This window comes from Priceomyces carsonii (genome assembly GCF_900007245.1).
Source record: "Priceomyces carsonii strain CBS4050 genome assembly, scaffold: Debaryomyces_carsonii_scaffold_1, whole genome shotgun sequence".
NCBI classification, from domain to species: domain Eukaryota; kingdom Fungi; phylum Ascomycota; class Pichiomycetes; order Serinales; family Debaryomycetaceae; genus Priceomyces; species Priceomyces carsonii.
Window position 1 is genome coordinate 2,332,618 of NW_026946674.1, and position 20,213 is coordinate 2,352,830.

At 36.8% G+C, this 20,213-nt stretch overlaps 10 protein-coding genes across 10 annotated transcripts; 6 read left to right on the plus strand and 4 right to left on the minus strand.

Annotated features, from left to right (window-relative positions):
• Positions 1-87: 87 nt before the first annotated feature.
• On the minus strand, positions 88-2,180 carry PRCAT00001294001 (uncharacterized protein; the record flags this gene model as incomplete). Its single annotated transcript, XM_062951068.1, has 2 exons — positions 88-1,531; positions 1,591-2,180. The coding sequence occupies 2 exons, from the start codon at positions 2,178-2,180 to the stop codon at positions 88-90; spliced, it is 2,034 nt and encodes a 677-aa protein (XP_062808107.1).
• Positions 2,181-2,353: 173 nt separating this feature from the next.
• BUR2 (Bur2p) lies at positions 2,354-3,256 on the minus strand (the record flags this gene model as incomplete). The annotated part of the gene is made up of 1 exon (XM_062951069.1): positions 2,354-3,256. One exon carries the CDS (start codon positions 3,254-3,256, stop codon positions 2,354-2,356), a length of 903 nt encoding a protein of 300 aa, XP_062808108.1.
• Positions 3,257-3,455: 199 nt separating this feature from the next.
• On the plus strand, positions 3,456-4,430 carry PRCAT00001296001 (uncharacterized protein; the record flags this gene model as incomplete). Its single annotated transcript, XM_062951070.1, has 1 exon — positions 3,456-4,430. One exon carries the CDS (start codon positions 3,456-3,458, stop codon positions 4,428-4,430), a length of 975 nt encoding a protein of 324 aa, XP_062808109.1.
• A 554-nt stretch (positions 4,431-4,984) lies between these two features.
• Positions 4,985-7,435, plus strand: IFH1 (Ifh1p; the record flags this gene model as incomplete). The annotated part of the gene is made up of 1 exon (XM_062951071.1): positions 4,985-7,435. The coding sequence occupies one exon, from the start codon at positions 4,985-4,987 to the stop codon at positions 7,433-7,435; it is 2,451 nt and encodes an 816-aa protein (XP_062808110.1).
• Positions 7,436-8,020: 585 nt separating this feature from the next.
• On the plus strand, positions 8,021-10,141 carry PRCAT00001298001 (uncharacterized protein; the record flags this gene model as incomplete). The annotated part of the gene is made up of 1 exon (XM_062951072.1): positions 8,021-10,141. The coding sequence occupies one exon, from the start codon at positions 8,021-8,023 to the stop codon at positions 10,139-10,141; it is 2,121 nt and encodes a 706-aa protein (XP_062808111.1).
• Positions 10,142-10,331: 190 nt separating this feature from the next.
• Positions 10,332-13,427, plus strand: RAD9 (chromatin-binding protein; the record flags this gene model as incomplete). The annotated part of the gene is made up of 1 exon (XM_062951073.1): positions 10,332-13,427. One exon carries the CDS (start codon positions 10,332-10,334, stop codon positions 13,425-13,427), a length of 3,096 nt encoding a protein of 1,031 aa, XP_062808112.1.
• Positions 13,428-13,487: 60 nt separating this feature from the next.
• PUT1 (proline dehydrogenase) lies at positions 13,488-15,017 on the minus strand (the record flags this gene model as incomplete). The annotated part of the gene is made up of 1 exon (XM_062951074.1): positions 13,488-15,017. One exon carries the CDS (start codon positions 15,015-15,017, stop codon positions 13,488-13,490), a length of 1,530 nt encoding a protein of 509 aa, XP_062808113.1.
• A 468-nt stretch (positions 15,018-15,485) lies between these two features.
• Positions 15,486-17,912, plus strand: PRCAT00001301001 (uncharacterized protein; the record flags this gene model as incomplete). The annotated part of the gene is made up of 1 exon (XM_062951075.1): positions 15,486-17,912. The coding sequence occupies one exon, from the start codon at positions 15,486-15,488 to the stop codon at positions 17,910-17,912; it is 2,427 nt and encodes an 808-aa protein (XP_062808114.1).
• Positions 17,913-18,070: 158 nt separating this feature from the next.
• PRCAT00001302001 (uncharacterized protein) lies at positions 18,071-18,337 on the minus strand (the record flags this gene model as incomplete). The annotated part of the gene is made up of 1 exon (XM_062951076.1): positions 18,071-18,337. The coding sequence occupies one exon, from the start codon at positions 18,335-18,337 to the stop codon at positions 18,071-18,073; it is 267 nt and encodes an 88-aa protein (XP_062808115.1).
• Positions 18,338-18,528: 191 nt separating this feature from the next.
• Positions 18,529-20,184, plus strand: PRCAT00001303001 (uncharacterized protein; the record flags this gene model as incomplete). The annotated part of the gene is made up of 1 exon (XM_062951078.1): positions 18,529-20,184. The coding sequence occupies one exon, from the start codon at positions 18,529-18,531 to the stop codon at positions 20,182-20,184; it is 1,656 nt and encodes a 551-aa protein (XP_062808116.1).
• Positions 20,185-20,213: the final 29 nt, after the last annotated feature.

Consider the following 20,213-nt stretch of genomic DNA (forward strand, 5'->3'; position numbering starts at 1 on the left):
AATCTGTTTCACGGTACTACATAGAACAGTTTAAGTACACTTAAATATTATACACAGTACTGAGTATCAATTTCTATTTTGTAGGATCTACTCCATGAGAAAATCCCTAACGGCAGACGGTATTAAGCCATGGCATTCTTCATATGCTGAGCACCAAAAAGATATTAAATCTCTGCTTACTTCTAACTGCTGGGTTATGCTTCTACCTTGAAGCTTGATATGACTTCTTAACTTGTGCTTGACTTGAAATTCCGACACGAATACGAAGTTTGATGATGAACTACGCAAATTTTCGTCGTAAAACAGATCCATCAAGAGTAGCTTAGCCCCAGCATCGAATATTTGAGGTGCTAAGAATAGATTTCCGTTACTGGGATCCCAAATACTTTCTTGTTCTTCTCTTGTAAGCATGAATCTAAGGTCGAATATCTTTTCAACTAGTTCCCACCCATTGGAATATCTATTAAATATCTCTTCTTCTAGCAACTCGGTACAGCCATGAGAGGGCGATGTATGCAATGCACCGAAATCAAATTCGACATGAAAATAATGCCTTATAAATATGAAGAACCATAAAGTCTTCAAGTGAATTCCTCCGTGGCATAATAAACCCCAGATGATCATGTCATATAATGAGATAACAGTAGGATCATCGTGGGCTTTATTAGCACTGGCGATAATATATTTTCGAACCATTTCCTCTGTATTAGTTGTCTCTAGTCTTATCGCGGTTACCGTTTTTAATGGATCTTCGCATTCAATTGTAATTTTTGCAGCTTGTTTGATAGCAGCTCTCTGGTACAATTGACCAAAAGAAACGAAATAAGAAGCCAACCTTCCGCATAGATATTCAGATCTGGTACTCAAAGTGGTACTTTCTAGGAGCTGAGAAAACATTTCACTCAGTTTCTCTTTATCGCAATCAATATCGCCAAAAAGAAAGCACCGGTTTAACAATACTGTAACGACACTTTTAGTGACATGAGACAAAAAAGAGTTTTTAGAAATACATGATCGAAAGCATTCAGGTAATTGATCAATAAACTGAAGAATCCATTCATATTTTACGACTGCATTATTGTAATCTTCTTGAAGAAGATTGAGATAGGCAAATATAAATTTGTGTTTTACTACTTCTCCATATTTTTCGTATGATGATTCGGAAGAGTTTTTCTCACCTTTTCGTATTTCAGATAAAACACTTAGAGGATCTTTATCATCGGCCGCCTGAAGCGCTGTATTCTTCTTGATGTGCTCAATTATTGAATCAGTATAATTGAGCAAATCAAGATATAAGTAACGCGGCCCAAGGAGCATTAGGGCATCGAATATTAGTTTTAGGGGATCTTGAGATATTTTCTTTTTTTTCTGAGTCAGAAATGCTTTCAAGATAACTATGGCTTCATCGATGGTGCTCTTAATCTGAATGCATATTCTTCCTAATGAAAAGAAATGCAAGTTACCACTAGCTTTTAAGTAATTTTGAGCCTGCTCATGAATTGGAAGACTCTCCATTTTTAAATACAAGCTGCTATAATTTCGTTAGTTAGGCATCCATTTTGCACTCGCGCGTAATATAATTATACATACTTTTTATCGTCATTCTTTGACTCCAGCAAAGCTCTTTCATATAACTTCACTTGTTCGTTCAATGAACACGATTTTTCAACATCATCATAGCTTATCATAATTTCAGTCTTTTTAATTGCGATAAGCTCGTTAAAGCAAGCTACTGCCCTCTGTCCCATACCTAATTGCTTGAATATGTCTATTAAGTATTGAATATATCTCTCCTTCTCCTCTGGGTCATTTTCTTTCTCTATAACCAATGCAATCTCCCTTAAGGCTGCCTTACCTCTTCCAAGTGCAAACAAAGTAGACGCTATTATAATACAAACGGGATTTGATAACTTGACGTAGTGATGCAAGCTCGGAATTAAAGTTAAGATTTCATAGTATTTATTTGCGGAGAAGAGCCTGGAAAGGTTCTTGAATAAATCTTTCATTTCCTCTTTGTCATAAGTATAATTCATTTTGGAACTATCACTAGTATAGGTCGATAAAATTGACGGCTCTTCCGCTTCGTTCGTCAAACTTTCATCGGAACTGCTTTCGCAATCTGATACACATGTGAAATCCGAGCACTGGGGCAACGAAAGCTCATCTAAAATATTGTTCATTTGTAGACTATATACTTTCGTTGGTTTAGATCTCTACTCATGCTTTCCCTCCCTTGCTGAAGACTTAGTTCTTTTGTGGATGCAAAAAGTGTGCAAAGCTGTGAATTTTTTGTTACCATGCAGGTCTAATTTAAGTGTTTAACTATTAATGATGTTAATGTACAATACAAGTATTATGAAACGGTGTTGGCGACACTTATAAACGTGTCCAAATCTATATGTTTCATTCTTTTTAATGCATTCTTATGGCTGTGGAGACGAGGATCTGGATTATCACAAAAGCTTAACAAGGTCATCACGTACTTATAACAGCGGTAACAAAGACGCAGGTCCACCCTAAGCTTTGACTCTAAGAAATTTTGGGGTATTGTCACAATCTCTTCAAATTTTTCTCTTATTTCATATACGACGTATACCAACATGGAACCAAAAACTGCCCTCATGTCATAGGCAACCAAAATTGGAAGTGATGAGAGAAGCTCAATCAAAGAAATAGTATTGCGAAGAATATCACCTATTTTCTTATAAAAGATAGTTTCGTCGGGTTCCAATTTTTCCATTAAATCATCCTTGATTGTATAAGGTAACTGTATATCAAGATCAAAATTTAAGTGTCTTAGTATTAGCTCCTCCCTATAAAGGAGCTGATCCCTCCACTGCCAAAATACTTCACTCTGTTCGTCTATCGTCTTGTTGGGGTTCTTGATGCCACATGCAACTAAAGCAATTTTATCAAGTGGTCGATAGTTATCATAAAGTTTGCATGATATCCCCATGGCCGAACTCGCAACAAAGTATTTGGAAGATGTAATGGGAAATCTCATATAAAATCTTGCCACATATATTGCAGCAGCTAATATTGATTTTCCTTCTAGTTTTAGAGACATCCCCAATCGTATCAAAAAATCATGAATTGCTTCTCTCGTCTTTAATTCTTGTGTAACTGTGAGCTGCTTTCTACTCGGACATTTCTTTAGAAATGCTTCTTCCAGGAATAACCAGGTATTGAATGGGCCCAAAGCCCCACTTTCATGACCCATATTATTATTAGTTGGTATCAGGTTATTGCTACTCATCTTTATCTCTCAAGGTGGCCATAAACCTTTTGTCAAGATTATATACTCTGAGTTACCTAAACTGTTGTTGAAGTCCTGTATTTACTTTTGGTATTTTGTGTGATGTTCGTGCTAACTTAAAAAAAAAAAAAATTGTTCAGTACTGAAGGTGAAAGAATTCCAGGACTATATTCATTGCTTAACATAAGAGTTTGGCATAATGACAGAAAAAAGCCCATTTATGCATTTGGTAAGGCCAAATGTTGCGGCTCCAGCGGCTTCATTGTCTATTAGTGCTTGCAAGGTCAAGATTCACAACTCTGCGCTCTTTCAAATCTTAGAGATAATTTCAAAGCAAGTGCTTGATTCAGATAAAAGAATCATCGGAACATTATTAGGTATCAGATCTGACGATGGTTCAGAGTTTGAAGTGAGAGACGCATTTATGGTACCATGTTCTGAAACTGGAGATTCAATCGCAATCGAAGACCACACACACAGAACGATGTACCAGTTATACAAAAAGGCACACCCAAAGGAGTATGTTTTGGGATGGTTCGGAAGTGCTGACGAGATAGACAATACTACTGGGCTTATCCATGATTTTTATTCTAAAGGGAGTGACAGGGCTTATCCATTTCCTGCCATTTACTTGAATGTTGAATATTTGAATAAAGAAAACGAGATAACTATGCCTCAAGTATCGTCCTACATTGGATCAGCAATTGGAAAAACTTCATCCAGCTCTCAAAGAATCGGCTGGAAGACTTTGACGACTAACTCCTATCTCTTCACACCAATTCCGAATGAAATTATATGTGGCAGTGTTACTGAGAAGCTAGCTTTGAATTTATTGAAGGATAATTCTACTCGTACTGGAGCTGTGTCCTTAGAGAGAGATATGTCTTTCTTATCGGAACAACTTGCAGCTTTGACTGAATCCATCGATAAACTATTGGGCTATGTGGAATCTTCTGATATGGATACAGATGAAAATGTAAATTTACTAAGATTATTATGCAACAACTTGTTAAACAGACCACAAGTATTACCTCATCTTGAAGATTTGGAGAGACATTTCCGTGACCATAACCAGGATATAATCATGATTGAGTACTTGACCAAAGCGATAAAAGACCAAATCGAGTTAAGTGCGAGGTTAACTGCAAGTGCCGAGGCTGATAGAAAAAACTAACTAAGGGGCTTTCAATAAAGTAGCCGTACTTGGCTCCTCAACTTCTTTTCTCTTTAATAAACATATATATTCATGTCCTTAAAGAGTAATATCATTCTTACGTAAAATTGTGTGATAGTGTAAAAATTTTGTGGCACGAGACCAATTTGGCTCATCTCAAATGTAAAATTGAAATTTTTGATAAACCCTTAAGAAACATATCTTTTTAAGAAGAACAATTATATAAAAGATACTTTCTATAAGATCAGTTTATAGTTGTAATTAACTATACAATTCTTTATTCAATCGATCTTTTTCATTACTTCGTTTTTAATAATCGAAATCTGGATTCATTAAAGCAAAAGGAGGGATTGCAATAAAGTACTTACTCCATAGAGCTCCTAATAAATAAGCAACTGAGTTAGGTCAGAACTTGAAGGAACACTTTTTTTTTATTATGCATCATATAACTTTGAATTTTAAGGAAGTCAACACGAGTCTAAAATATACTAGATCTACAAAGTTCAGTAATTAAAGATTAAATTGAAAAGAAAAGGAATTAATATATTTTGGAGATGGGTAAAAGAATTGATAGAACCTATGGTTCATCAAATTCAAAACGAGAGAGTAAAAAGCTGAACATATCTGGTGGTAAGAATGTCAAATTATATGAGAATTATAGGAGCAATAAGAGACTAAGTATCATAGACTCATCCGATTCTGATCTGGGTAAAGATCTCATAACAAATTCTTACAGTGCACATGAAATAGAGGACGACTCATCCTCCTCCTTAACCGCAGTCTCTGATAATGATGAAATAGAAGCCTCTAAAAAGGGATCGTCGTTCTTTGAAGATGAGTCTAATAATACAGCAGTTAAAGGAAAGAACGGAAAGCTGAGAAAATCAGGGAAGAACGTTTCTTACTATGGTCAAAAGAATATGCCCAGAAAAACTAGCAGAAAGTCATATAGCTTGTCTTCATCTGAAGATAATGAGTCCGACGAGGAGGATGAGGAAGATGATTATTCGTCCTCCTCTGATGGTTCTGAAGTCGACTTTGTCAAACTTCAGGAAGAAAGAAAACGGAAAGCCTTAAGTGATATGAAATTCAAGAATGGACTAAGTGGGAAAATCTCTTCTTTGGATAGAAACAACCTTAGTAGAGATCGAGAGAATTCCAATTCTGCTCGTAAAAGTGGGCGCTCGAGTTCCGTTACCAAGCCCAGGTTTGGCCGTAGGAAATCTAGATCTGTATTACCGGAGGACATAAATTTTGGATTTGATTTCGCTGATTACGATGAAGTCGCAGTAGTAGATGAATCTGATGAGCAAGCAGAAGATGTTGGAGAAGAAGTTGAGAAAACTCAAAATAGCAGGCAGGATTCTTCAAGTGAAAAATCAGAACTAGTCTACGGTCATGATTCACCTTTAATTGAGGTTCCGAAACTCAGGGAAGAGGAAATTGACTCCGAGGAGGATTACGAGATTGACGATAACGAATTGCTTGCAACGTTACAAGCTGACAATGATATGGATGATTTTGTCGTTTCAAAACTTGCGGATAATAATATAACTGGAAACGCCTCTCTTGATTCTTATGGTGAAGATGACGAAGAAAATGATCCATTTTTGAGAGAAGAAGAAAAGTTCTTGGTAAATGAATTTGAAAGCAACGGTTTTGATGATGATGATGTAAACTTTGAAATCCTGGGAATCCATCCTCATGAGAATGAGGATGCCAATCGAAATGAGAGCAATCCGGATGAAAGATCCGAAAATGATATTGACGAAGACGATTACATTGAGTTCACCGACTTTAATGCTCCAATATTTCCAAAAAGTAGTAAAAGGGATCATGAGGAAAACAATAGCATGGAGAACAATAACTATGACTCAAATTCTAGAAAGAAAAAAGCGGCTACTTTGGTACAACCTAATCAGAAAGTGAGCCCCAATAAGAACGACTCTACTATCAACAATAGTGAAACCATGCATAATGAATACGACGATGATGATGATGACGATGATGATGAAGATGAGGACGACTCCTATTTGTGGAACTATTTTTTCAGCTCTGACAATAATTCTTCTGGGAGTGAATTTGAAGATTATGATGAAGAAGTTGAAACTGAATTTTTCAAGGGATCGGAGTCGAACCGTAAATCTAAAAGTCTTCGCAAAGATGACTTGAAGAAGAAACAGAATCATACGTATGAGGAGATTGGTGTCTTCGCGTCCGATCAAGAGTACGACAGTGGGGAATCAACTGATGTTGATTTGTCGCTTCCAGTAACTACAGAGAAGAACAAGTTTGGTTCAAAAGTTGCGAAAGAAGTTCTCTCTTCCACAGCTGATTATCGGCCACCTATTTTGGGTACTTGGATTGCTATCAATACAAAACCATTTGGTATAATTGATGGTTTGTCAACGAGAGCATTAAGTACGAGTGGTAAACCCCAAGACCAGTTCAGAAGAATGCCAGCTTCTTCTCAGACAACTGATAGCTCTGATGACCTGGCTTTGGACTTGGATGAGCTTTTAAATGTGAGTGAAATGGATGATGACGATGAAAACGATGTTAAAATTTGGAGAGATTTTAATAGCCAAAAGAAGCAAGTACCCTTGGGTGCTTTCAGAAATAAGTCTATTTTACACAACTCGTTGATGGGACCAGAGAACGTCACCAATAACCTCAATCACACTAGTAAATCTAATAATGATTTCAACAAGAGAAGATACTCTTTAACTAATCACTATAGCGGCAACAGATCCCGAAGAAACTCAATGCGACAAGGTGTCAGTAAACCTCCGCATGGTGGACGCCGTCTTTCTGCTTCCTCTAATCATAAAGATTCGGGTCAAATCTCATCAAAACAAAAACGAAGAAAAGCTTCTATTGTGGAGGCCATTTCCGAAGGACTTCGTCCTACTAAATCTGGTTTATTTAGTGAACATGCATTGGCCGATGTGGAGGAATTACTAGGGGATGACGTTGATCTTATGTCTTTAATTGAAGGCTTATAGATGCAGCAATTATTATTTTCATTTGATCATGCAAATCACAAGGAAATTACAAAGATGTCAAAATAAAAATAAGTTATCAGAGATATACGAAAAAGAAAAAAAAAGAGAAAAATTAGGGTAAGCTGTAATCTCCAGCTATCGAATGTAAGTGCTCTGTGTAAGCTAGCTATAGTTAGATAAAACTTTAAGTCTCGATTTCAAGTTTGAAAATATATTAGTAGTGCGCTGGTCAATTGTGGCAACAGAGATGCCCTTTTCCCTGTCATCTAAAAACATAGCTCTTAGAAAGACCGTATAAATGAAATAAAGAAGCTTTTCTATATAATAAAGAGCCTAGGGGTTATAATAAAAGGAATAACTGGGTTTAGCATAGTCTTGAATCATATCATCTGCTACAGTTGCTACAGTTAAACTATCACTCTCTTTTTTTAATAAATAGTAACTTTTCTTCAATCACAACGATTAATCAATCAAATAATTAGGTACTTGAACCCCGTACATTTGAGTTTTCTAATATTCTTACGAAGACGACATTTACTTGATTTCGAATTCAGTAATTAATTGAGCCTGAAGTATTAATTTGACATGTCAAGCAGAAGACGCTCATCGAGAGCTAATAAGGGACAACATTCAAAGAGAAGTCTTGATGATTTGTATGAATACGGTGAAGACGAGGAAGCCAGGAGTGAACTAATGTCAAAAAAATCACACACGGAAAATGACGACGAAGATGGCGATTACCAAGCAGAGGAAACTAACAAGGATGAAGAAATAAATTCAAGTGGAGATGATAGTAATGATGATGACGAAGACGAAGTCAGATGTACACCCTGTGGGACTAATAAAGACAATTATAATGAGGAGACGGATGAAGGTGGTATGATGATACAATGCGATTCGTGCAAAACATGGCAACATGCAAGATGTATGGGTTTCAAGTCGACGAGAGAAATTCCTAAGAAATATATTTGCAACGAATGTGACAAATCAATAAAACCGAAACACGTATATGGACAAAAAGATAAGTGGTCTATTGAAAATCTAAGAGATAGACACAGATTAAGCTCTGCTAAAGCGTTTTTGGCTTTTTTCAGAAAAGCTATTCCAGAGTCATATTCACTTCCCAAGGGATTTGGTAAGGAAAGACTTGCCAATAAATGGACACTTGACCTCGAGAAAGTAATATATGAACATGCCCCTAAGAAATACAACGAAGAAAGCAGGCGAATTCTTTTTTTAATCAAAAAGCCGTCAGTGATCAAGCAAGTAATCGATGGTGAATTAAAATTCGATAAGCTAGTCAAATCTTCCCCCGAAGAGATAGATCCCGATTTGAAGCAGTATGCTGAAAAAGTACGACAAGAGTCAATTCGTCGCTCTGTTTTGACTGCTGATGAGAGCCAGGGCCAGCGAATTCGTAGAACACATAAGGGCGAAGAAATTGTCGAAGATGTGAATGCACCTGAACCTGATCTCGATTCGAATATTATTAATAGGCACGTTGAGCGTAGTGAAACCACAGAGGGGCATCATCCATCCCGAGATATCATCGTAAATGATTCGAATAGGAAGAAATACATAAATTATAATCTGGATGAGGATGAGGATGACAATAATAATAATTCTAACGATACCGAGACTGAGGCTAATAATGATGGCTCCAGTTTTATCAAAAGAAATGAAAATGGCTTTAATGGAGAATCTAAGACAGAAGATACCGAAAAGATTGCTGTTGATCAAGAGGGTGAGTCTAACAATGAAGATTCTATTCCAGACTTAGAAGAAGATGAAGATTTACAATATATTATCACTGGAAAGAGACTGCTGTCAGAAGCGAGAAATGAAGACCAGAAACCTAAGCGGAATTTGCCACAGCTTCTCGAAACGCATATATGGGATGGAGCAATTACCTTTCCAGATTTTGCATCTTTCAATGCTAAGGCAGAATTTTACTCTTGCTCTGGCTATCAATTACCTACAACCGCCGATGCTGCCAATTTGCACAACAGGTTTATAAGAACGTCACGAGCGATTCTTTTGCACCCACGATACGAAGTTGAAGGACGATTAGATGCGGACAGAGCCGTGAGCTATTTAAATAAAATAGTATCCACAAGAGATTTGTTTTTGGTGCACTTGGAACCTACTGAGAATTATGATGACTTCAAAAGGTTGTTAGGGTATCTAGCAGATAGGAAAAAAGTGGGTGTCCTTTCTGGGAAACCTTCGTTTGTCAAAGATTCGTATCTTTTTCCGGTTGATTTCTCTAGTTATAGTTTGCCTGATTTTTTGAAGCCTTTCAGAAAAGATGGGACATCGTTAGGTCTTTACGCTCTTTTTGTGGTCAAGAAGGATTACGTTCCACCTGCTCCTGGAATACTTAAGAAGAAAACAGTTTCGTTTGCTCAGGAAAGTGATACAGGGAATTCCCAGTTGTCATCTATCCTCAAGCAACTTAACGAAGGAAGTTCACTGCTAGGGGACAATATTTCGATTAATTCAAGTTATGTTTCAGAAAAAGTTGATTTTTCTGACAAAAGTAAAGGAATTCTCTCAAATCTAACGCAAGATCAACGAAGAATATTGGAAGATGTTTGCAGGCAAAATCCTCAAATTGCTGAGAACCCAGAAGCTTACTTTAATTTACTACAGTCTTATTTGGTTAATGGAAACACTAGCATTGCAACAGGTTATCAAGGCAATTGAAATACATGCTTCTAAGTAATTATAAGAATCATTAGATGTATGAAGAAATAAAACTTATTTTTTGCCTCACACGTACTAGTTTATATATCTTCTGTAGCATTTTGCGATAACGTCGTGTACGTATTAACATCAATCTCTTCCATAGTGTACTTTAGTATTCAATATTATGTTTTAAATATAACCCTAACTTATGATACCTGATGAGAAAAGCTCCAAGATAACTACCACGGGGAAATTCTTGTCCCCGAAAGAACGAATGCAAGACGCTAGTGAAACACAGGTAGATGAGTCAATAATCAGCTTTTCAAATGATATGAACAATAGTCTTGTATTTGGAAACGACATTGGCAAAAACGAAATATTCAAAGGTAAACAGGATTATCAGCTGCCACAGGTAGATGGACCTCATGATTCGGAACACGAATCTTCTTTGTTTTCAGAAGAAGTGTCTCAGGGGGGATTTTCTGTTGTACTAAAGTGCCGCCCCGATGAAACACCATTTCTAGAGAAACTAAAAGATCCATTTGAAGACAGTGAAGTTGACAATGATAGGAATAATAAACGTGAAATCTCAGTAATTAGCAAAATGGGATCCGAATATCTGGCATCCAAACTTTTAGAACATGAAGACCACTTTTTAGTAGAGCAGACTGCAAGAGTTAAGTCTATGCATGATACTCAAACTATCAATGAGAAAGCAGACGTACAATATGATGAAGGAACTATGCATATCAATAAAACCTCACGGCCAAGTGATGTGTCAGGTCAGCGACCAAATGGTTTGGGGATCCAAGATACCCAAAAGATAAGGCCCCTAGGATCGCAAACTGATTACAACATAAATGACAGTATTCAGTTCTTAGAATTACCTCATGATACCCAAGTTATTGATCCTATAGACAGAGAGACTAGTAAAAGCTCACTTAATAATACGAGCAATGAACAACTGAGCAAAGCTGAGTTCATATCAACGGCAATTGAAATACCTAATACAGTTGAAAGGATAACATATTCTAGGAGAGAAGTAATTAATACGCAAGAGGAAAATGAAGCTGTTCATATTCAGGATCTTGAACTTTCACATGCCCCATTCCCTCCGAAAGAAGGCTCAAAAGCTCAAGAAATTATAAATTCTGATGAAGAGAAAGAGAGTGATCTAGCTGATACATCTCTTACTGCCAACATTGAATACCTCGATGATAGCATTTTGAATCATAAGACTAGGTTACATGAGGAAAGAGGTGAAAATATAAAAAATAAGCATATAAATAACGTTTCTAAGTACGACAGCCCTCGAGAAAACGATCCCTACTTTAAATCAATACTCACTCCGGGTCTTATTGCTGCATCAACTTCTCCTAATGAGATCGAGGAGTCTTCGCCGCTTTTTGTCAAGAAGTCAGATATCTTAAAGGCATCAACCTCAAACCACGAAAGACGTAACATTTGCTCCAATACTACAATTATACATGATTCAAAAGAGCTGAGAGCTTACGGAACTACTTTGATGTCATCTCCTAATGATAGAATGATAGCATCTTTTGATGTGAATGATGGTACGGCAATAAGATCGAAAACATCACGTTCGCTGGAGCGTAAAAGCGATGCTTCTGATTCAGGTATCACCGACGTCTTTCTGAATCTGGATAATGCAGAAAATAAAACTATAAGTGAAAAAAGGAGGCGAAATATAATTGAGTCATTATCGGAAATGCAGTGCTCATCGGATGATGACAAAGATCTCTCTGCAAAGGATAACGTCTTAAGCGATTCCTCTATACTTCGAGAAGAAGATCTGGAAGTTGTTACATGCCATGAAATTTGTTCCAACGAGAGTGTGTGGGCTTCTTACAATTTAAGATTATATTCTGGTGTTTTGACAAAGGTAGGAATAGAAACACTGCATGTCAAATTTGAAGATGGTATTTACGACATCAAGAACTCAGATTTATTTTTGTTAGATATACGAATCGGAGATTCCATTTTACTCAGATCATCGGGCCCTTCTTACGTTGTTACTGGGTTACTTTATAAGAAGGGTTCGACTTCGCTCAGATGTATAAGGGGCTATAACTATGCATACGTGAAGAGAAAGAATACCAAAGTCAATAACTCCGAGGAGTTGATAGAAATCGCACAGTGCTGTATGGATTTTTCGGATTGGATTAATCATCAGCATAAGTTCAAATTGAATTACAAAGATGCAGATTTATTGCGGCAACCAGGGATCTGTGATATAGTCCATCTTATGATATCTGAATTCAGCAGATTTTGCGTTACTGATAATAAGCATACGACTACTTCAAATAGAAGGAATAATGAGAACAAGGATGCTTTTTTGAGTAGTCCTATTAGAGGTACTGAATCGAAGTTGAGATCGAGCCCAACAAAAATAGTTCCCATGAATGACAACGGAATTTTCTCTAAATTCTTATTCTGCATTACCTCGATATCTGGTACTCAAAAAGATGAACTAAAGCACCTGATTACTAAAAATGGAGGTGTTTTCTTAGAGGAAAGCTTTGGAGCTATCTTTAGATACTCACAGGATGATCATGGACTGCTAGAATTACTGTCTCACTTTGTAAACGCATTCAAGTTTGGTGCTTTGATCTCTAATGGGTATTGTCGAAGTGCAAAATATATTCAGGCACTAGCTCTAGGTTGGCCAATTTTATCAGAATCTTATATATATGCTTGCATCAAAGATCCTACTAAGGTTTCAAAGTGGCCCTTGTTTGTTTTGCCTGCAGGGCATTCTTCGGTTTTAAAATCTTTAAAAAGTCAGGATGTGTTTCATTTCAGATTGAATTTCGAAAGAAGCGAGGGATTGAATAAGCAGATCAGCAATAATAGCCATATACTTGAAGGTTATAACATTTATTTCTTCAAGAGCCAAGTGAATGAAATTAATTTAGCAACATGTGAGTTCATCTTCCATGCCCTTGGAGCTCTGGGTCTTTCCTACTATGACGATCATGATGCGATTTTGAAGGCACTAAACAATATTGATTCTGAGAGAAACTGCACTATTTTAATATATGATGATAGTGATACACTAAAATTAAAATTCAAAGAAGTTGCAGATCAAAATATAGAGAGGAAAAAGCAATCAACTTCAAAATACAGGCAAAATAAAAGGAGGCGGACATCCCGGTCTTATGGGTTCAATAAGCAAAGAGCCACAGAGATTGGGATAGTGAACTGGGAATGGGCTGTTCAGTGTGTTATTAGCGGTTATGCTTGGGAGCCCGAGAAGGTTACAATACTTTCGGATTATATATAGTCAGTTCTATAATACATATATTGAATCATATTCATAGATCTATAAGTGGTTTTAATCAATCTAGACGAATTTGAAGAGCCTTTTAAAAAGTATGTTTGTGACTGCTTTGACCAATGGTAAACCATTATCTGCTTTCACTGCATCTCCATTTTCTTCTAATCTCCTTAAGAGATATTTTTTGGATTCTAATGGTGGACCCCAAGGAACGTACTTTATCACATTATCAATATTGTAGTTCTTAATTAAAGAATATGTAATGCCATCGGCCATTCCTAACAACTGGCCCAAAACAACATTATTTTTATTCGAATTTTGAGCGTGCTTCGAATTGTGGTATAATTTCTCTGTTGCTAACTTCAAAGACTCAGCGTTGTGCGATGCAACAACTAAATGGCCAATTGTGGAATCGTTACCACCACTTGCCAAAATTGATTCAAGAACATATTCAATTCCCTGATTGTAGTTGACATCCGTATCTTCTTTTGATTTGTGGATGATCGTATTTCTATCTCTCTCTGAGTGTATATATGCACCTCTAACTAGCTTTAAGCCAAGTCTATATCCGTTCTCTGTCGCCAATCTCTCCTCCAAAGCTAAAAGATCGGCTGATTGTGATAAATACATCTGCAAAGTTCCAACAATCGACACGGGTTTGTTAACTGGATTGAACTTGGAGTAAAGTCTCCTTTGGAGCTCATATACGCCCTCTTGCAATTCGTATTTTTCGGCGTCAATGACACCAACCACGAATGGCGCAACCCTTTCAGGATAAATCTGGGCGAGACGGACATTATTGTCGTAAATGGACTGGCAAATACTAGATGCTTTCTCAACGAGAGCCTCAAACTGCTTAGCATACTCCGGATCGCTTTTGAAATTTTTTAACACATTAGCAGCATCCTTAGCAAATCCAGTTGGCTTTAATGCGACGTATGCTGGAGGAATGGAATTTATATCCTTCCCTGAATTTTTGATAACGGACAAGGTATGTGGCACCATAATTTCTTCAATTGATTTTATAGTTTCACTTACAATATAATCGGGGTCCACATTGTCGTTTCCTTCACAAGCTTCAATCGTCAACGAAAGCATCATGTTGTTAATGCCCTTTTCATACAACCTAGCTCCCGTCTGCCTAACTTCATTCATGGTTTCTCCACCACAGTAAAGCTTGTAAACCAAAACTTTGATAATTGATAACGGAACGTATGGAAATAGTTTAATGCAGAAGTCTAATATTGGTTTGTTGATGGTTGCTATCCCGATGATAAGATTAGACAATAATTCGGTTGACGGCAAGGTCTTCAAATATTGAGCTTCAGAGTCAATTTTGAATGTTTTTGAATCACCGCCATCTAAGGTCGGTAATGTAGGAGTTGATGCTGTACCTGGTACCAACGCTGAACCAGTTTCAGGTATGTTATTTACATTTCGAATCATAGTAGAACTTTTGTTTGGCAGCTCGTGGAAGTTTCTAGAAAAGTTCACCTGATGAAGCCTTCGTGATACTAATGAAGAGTCAGTAGCCCTCCTTTTCACTCTGTTAGATAATCCAAGGACCGAGCGTCTAGTGATGAATGGTTTCATCATTCTTCAGCCTAATTATTTCTTAGCCCTTATTTCCTTTGAACGCTAAATATGTAGTTGGAAGATATTGAATATATATCAACCCACAATCTGATGTGATTCAGAATATCTTTTATCTGTTTCTTTCCCTTCAGGAAGAAATAGAGGATTTCCATCTTTTAAATATTCTGCTGACGTTTTGTGAGGGATCACTCATATTTTGCATCCGTGCGATAGCCTGCTAACGGGAAGTGTTTAGCGATTCCGCATTTCAACCAAGAAGGGAAGCTCACGACGACAGATAACAAAACAGCACAAAAATGAATAGCTGCCGTTACGACATAGCGACATCAAAAGTTTTCACGACATTATTGAAAAATGTGAAATAAATAATTTTATAATCACGTGATATGTCACGGCTTCGTGATGACGATTTTTCAGTAACATCTTATACCTTACAGAGTTCAATTCTTATTGTGACAAGGAGACCACATGCGAAGTTTCAGCACGGGACGGGCAACAAATCGGCTTCTTGGGAGTTTATTGTGGACCAAACGCTCCTTCTGCTCTGTCGGCAAAGCTCTGACTCATAATGCATCTTTCTCATCTGCTCTTCTGCATTCTCAGGCAGAGACACCAAGCGAGTCTATACGGGACAATATCATAGAGAGTGATAACCATACAAATAAGATCCTCATACTTAAACCGGAGGACACTGAGGACAAGAAATTTAATAGGCTAGTGGAAGATGTTAACGCGAGGCAGCTTCGAGCAGAATCGAAGCGGTTGTCACCTTATTCTATCATCAAAGAGGACTTATTAAATGATTCGAAACAGTCTTATATCCGATCTATTGATGAGTACCGACCACCTAAATCATCAGTGACCTTGCTGCGCTACAATATATTATTGAAGGGTTTGGTTAGTTCCTTCACTAAGTCCCAAATAATTGACTATATCAATGTAGCTTACAGCAATTCGAATTTTAGACAGAAAAGAAAAGGCTTGTCAAATAAAAACAAGAAAGGCTTGGCGCAGATAGTAATAGAGGATTTATGGCTAGTGAAGAAACTAGATAAGTCAACATCTTTAGATGATTTGTACGTCAAGAAATCAGTCAAATTAGCCCATAGAGATTTATTTTTACTAGTTCTGGAAAATGGCTTAATAATCCAGTATCTTTCTAGGGTAGGTGTTGATATTGGTTTTGATCCAAAGTTAAATGAAATTCAATTTACTGGTACCGAATCGCTGGTTAATAATGCTGAAATTATTTTAAGCGCAATCCTTGGAAATTGTTATAAAGAAGAACTTAATTTAGGATCTATAAAACGATTATTTCTTGAAAAATATAATCAATTTCCTTTGGATTACATAGGAAAAATGACAGAAGTGTTCTTTAAACATCTTGAAAATGATAATTATGAGTTAATAAGTTTGAATATCAATCAGATTAGACGCTGCAAACGATTACTTTTATGGTTATTGAATTATAATCAACATTCCAAAGAAAAGTTGAAAGTTCCAAATATTAGACAAGGGACTTCGCTCTTACCTTATAAAGATGACGATTCATTATCCTGGGATAATCGGCATATTGATTTTTTTACATTAAGAAGCGATTCTATCAGCATTACTGATAACGAAGCATTGAGAGAGGACTTGGACAAGTACTCAGATTTGAATTTAACAAACGATGACATGGGATTTGATAAAATCATAGAAGACTCGAAAATATCTTCGTTCCAAAATATGAAGGATGCAAGAGATTTGGAAAATGAAACTTTAAATGTGTTGCAAGACCTAGGGTTTTCCCTCCCCGGAGAAATTGAAGAGGATTCATCGAACTTAAATAGGGATGAAGAGCTGACTCTGGAGGCTAAGAGATCTATGCCTAAAATTGCTTCGATTGAAAAAGAGACCCTCGGGCCACGATTGAGATTGTCAATCAAAGAGAAGGATGAAATCTATTCCTTTCTTGCCGACTTTGGTTATCGTGAATATTTAAATGGTCTTGAGAGTGATAAACTCAATAATCCTATATTTACAGTTACACCGGGGCTCATATTATTTCAAAACGATAAGCAAGAAAATGGAGACGACAACGTCATACCTCTGCCTGCAAAATTGGAGTGTATGCCCTATAAATTCACTTCACAAGTTTCGCTTATAAATGATAAAGTTTTAACTTTTCCTTTGTATGATAGCAATCTCCTCACGAACGAGGATTTCAACAAGTTTTTGGATAGTGACCCTCATAATTATACTATTCAGATGAAATTCTTGCCTACCCCATTCAATGAAGCAACACTAGATAAGGAAAAAATAAAATTTCCACCAATTGAAATTTGGATTGATCTCAATTCAAGAGGGAAGCCTGATCTAGAAACTATTAATATTGTCACTGTGGAGGGAGAAAATAATTATTACGTCTCTGCTCCCGAATATAAGGCAGACTTTAAGGTCTGTTGCCAGATATCTGGTGATATTTTAAGTGGTGACGACTTCTCTCAAGCTAAAAAAGTAGACGAAACTGATTTACTTAGTGTTTTGAATTCTACAACTTCCAAGTATTCCAAATTTGAATCACAGCCAGGAATTTCAAAATTTTTGGCCGAGTCGGTGCTAGACTTTGGCGGTAAAGTTGCTCCATCGATTTCACCGTCTATTGACCTTATTATAAATGGTCAATCTGTGAAGTATCATTATATTAACGTTTCATACAGGAGGCAATTAGATTTAAGCTTCAAAAATGAAAAAGGAGATGAGAAGTTAGTTCAATTCAATGTGGTTGAGGGTGGATCTCTTGGAGGAAGAAAGCTTGAAGTGAACTTAGTTGGTAACTTGAATGAAAATTTAGATAGACAAGCTTTTTACGATCTTCTTGATGACGCATCAGATCTAATCAGTCAATTGTAAGTATTACATTTGTATATATAAGGAGAGAATCTTGTACATATTATCGTATACATATTGCTACAAAGCTATTAGATTACAAAATAAAGTCAATCTTGCAAATTCTCATATATTGTATTATGTCCATTAGAGCAACAACGTATGTAAGTAGATATTATCACCTACTTTTTAGAATCTTCAATTGCCTTCACATGCACTTCCAAGTCAGCTACAGAGCTCTGTAATGCCGCAACGTCAGCAATTATGATCCCATTAGCTAACTTATACTTGTCGAGTAAATAATAATAAGATCCGACGCCAGTCAAAGTAACACCCAATAAAAATCCGAACAAGCTTCCTTTAATGGCACCGATTTTTCTGGGAGGAGCCAGACCCGTTGCATAGGAACGAGATGCTTGTCTCAAAGTAGATGAACGTATGTAATTCATTTTTGATAGAAAAGATTTTTTTTCTTCTGCTATGGATATAGTTACTGAAGTTTAAATATCTCAAAGTTGTGTGTAGACCTTTATTTGATCGAGATTACTGGAGAGTCTATTGGATAAGTTTTAGAATGGGACTTAGTTGAAAAGACAATTTGCATTTAAGAGTCGACGATATCTTAACCAATCATCTACAAATGTTTATACCAAAATTCCTTATAAGGACTAGGCCCCTGCTGAGATTTCCTAGTCAATTTGTTAAGATTCGCCATCAAAGGACATTGGCAGATATCAGTACAGTATCTTCAAGACATAGCTTCAGAAAGGGAAGAACCTATAGGCTTGTCATCAGGCCTACTCTTGTGGTAGTTGGACTTGGCGGGGTTATATATTTTACTGACGAGCATGCCTTTTCCTCTTTATTGACTAGATCCGTCAGAGCACTCTATGTCATGTCTTGGATTGCCTACGAGTATTCCATGAACACTACGAGCTATACCGATATCAATGATTTGCATGAGTTGGCAGCAGATAGGTTGTTTAACTTACTTATGGCAAACAAAGGATTATATATAAAGTTGGGGCAGGCCATTGCAAATCAAGGAAGCGTGTTCCCTTTGGCATTTCAGAGAAAGCTCACACTGCTCTATGATGATGCACCTGTTGATGATTGGACTATGGTTGATAGTGTGTTGCGAGAAAGTCTAGGAGAAAACTATGAATCTGAAATTTTTGAGTCCATAGAACATGTTCCAATTGCAAGTGCATCAATTGCCCAAGTCCACAAGGCTTATCTCAAGTCGAATGGAGATCCTGTAGCAGTCAAGGTTCAACATGAATATATTTCTAAGCAAGTGGTTATAGACTTATTTATGTATCGAGTCATTTCAAAGTTATACGAGAAAGTATTTGATTTACCACTTAGCTTTTTCACCCAATATATTTCGGATCAGATTGCAAAGGAGACCGATTTCGTTCATGAATCTCAAAATGCTGAGCATCTTCGTGATCTCATCACTCATGACTCCTCTCTCAAGGGAAGTAATATCTATATACCAAGAAATTATCGCAGCATAAGTACAGAGAGAGTGCTCATCATGGAATGGATTGATGGTGTTCCACTCACAGACAAAGAGAGATTAATAGAGGATGGTTACAATTTGAAAACAATAATGAATCAGTATCTAAAAGTGTTTGGGAGACAAATATTTGTTTATGGTTTTATCCATTCTGATCCACATCCAGGTAATGTTATTGCTAGATTCAATAATGGAAAGCAAGATTTGGTAATATTGGATCATGGCTTATATGTGACACTCTCAGATAGTTTTAGAACGCAATACTGTAAGCTATGGGCTTATTTATCTACATTTGACAGAGAAGGAATAGAACTGATAGCACGAGCATGGGGAATTCAATACACAGATATGTTTGCATCGTTTATACAACTTTCTCCGCCGGAGAATTTCCAACCTAAAACAATGACCGTGAATGACCTTATGAGAGGCTTTTTGGGAGATGAAAAGAAGTTCCCTTTAGAACTTCTTTTCCTAACAAGAGCAATGAGAATTATACAAAGCTTAAACCAGGGCCTCGGAAGCCCCGCAAACAGAATAAATATACTCACGCTAGAGCTGGTCAATACTCTTTTAAGTAGTAGCTCTGGCATCTTCGATTACATTCAATTGTTCAAGATAAAGCTCGCCTTGTTTATTAGTAACATTGTATTTTACCTATTCAAGCTAAGGCAAATGCTTTATGGCGACAAAAGCTCTAAAGGGAACGGTATTGAGGACTATTTGGATTCTTATATGAGGAACACTGCAAAATCAATGGGTATAGAGTTGATGTAATCGAAATAGTAAATAGTTTTTATAGTTGG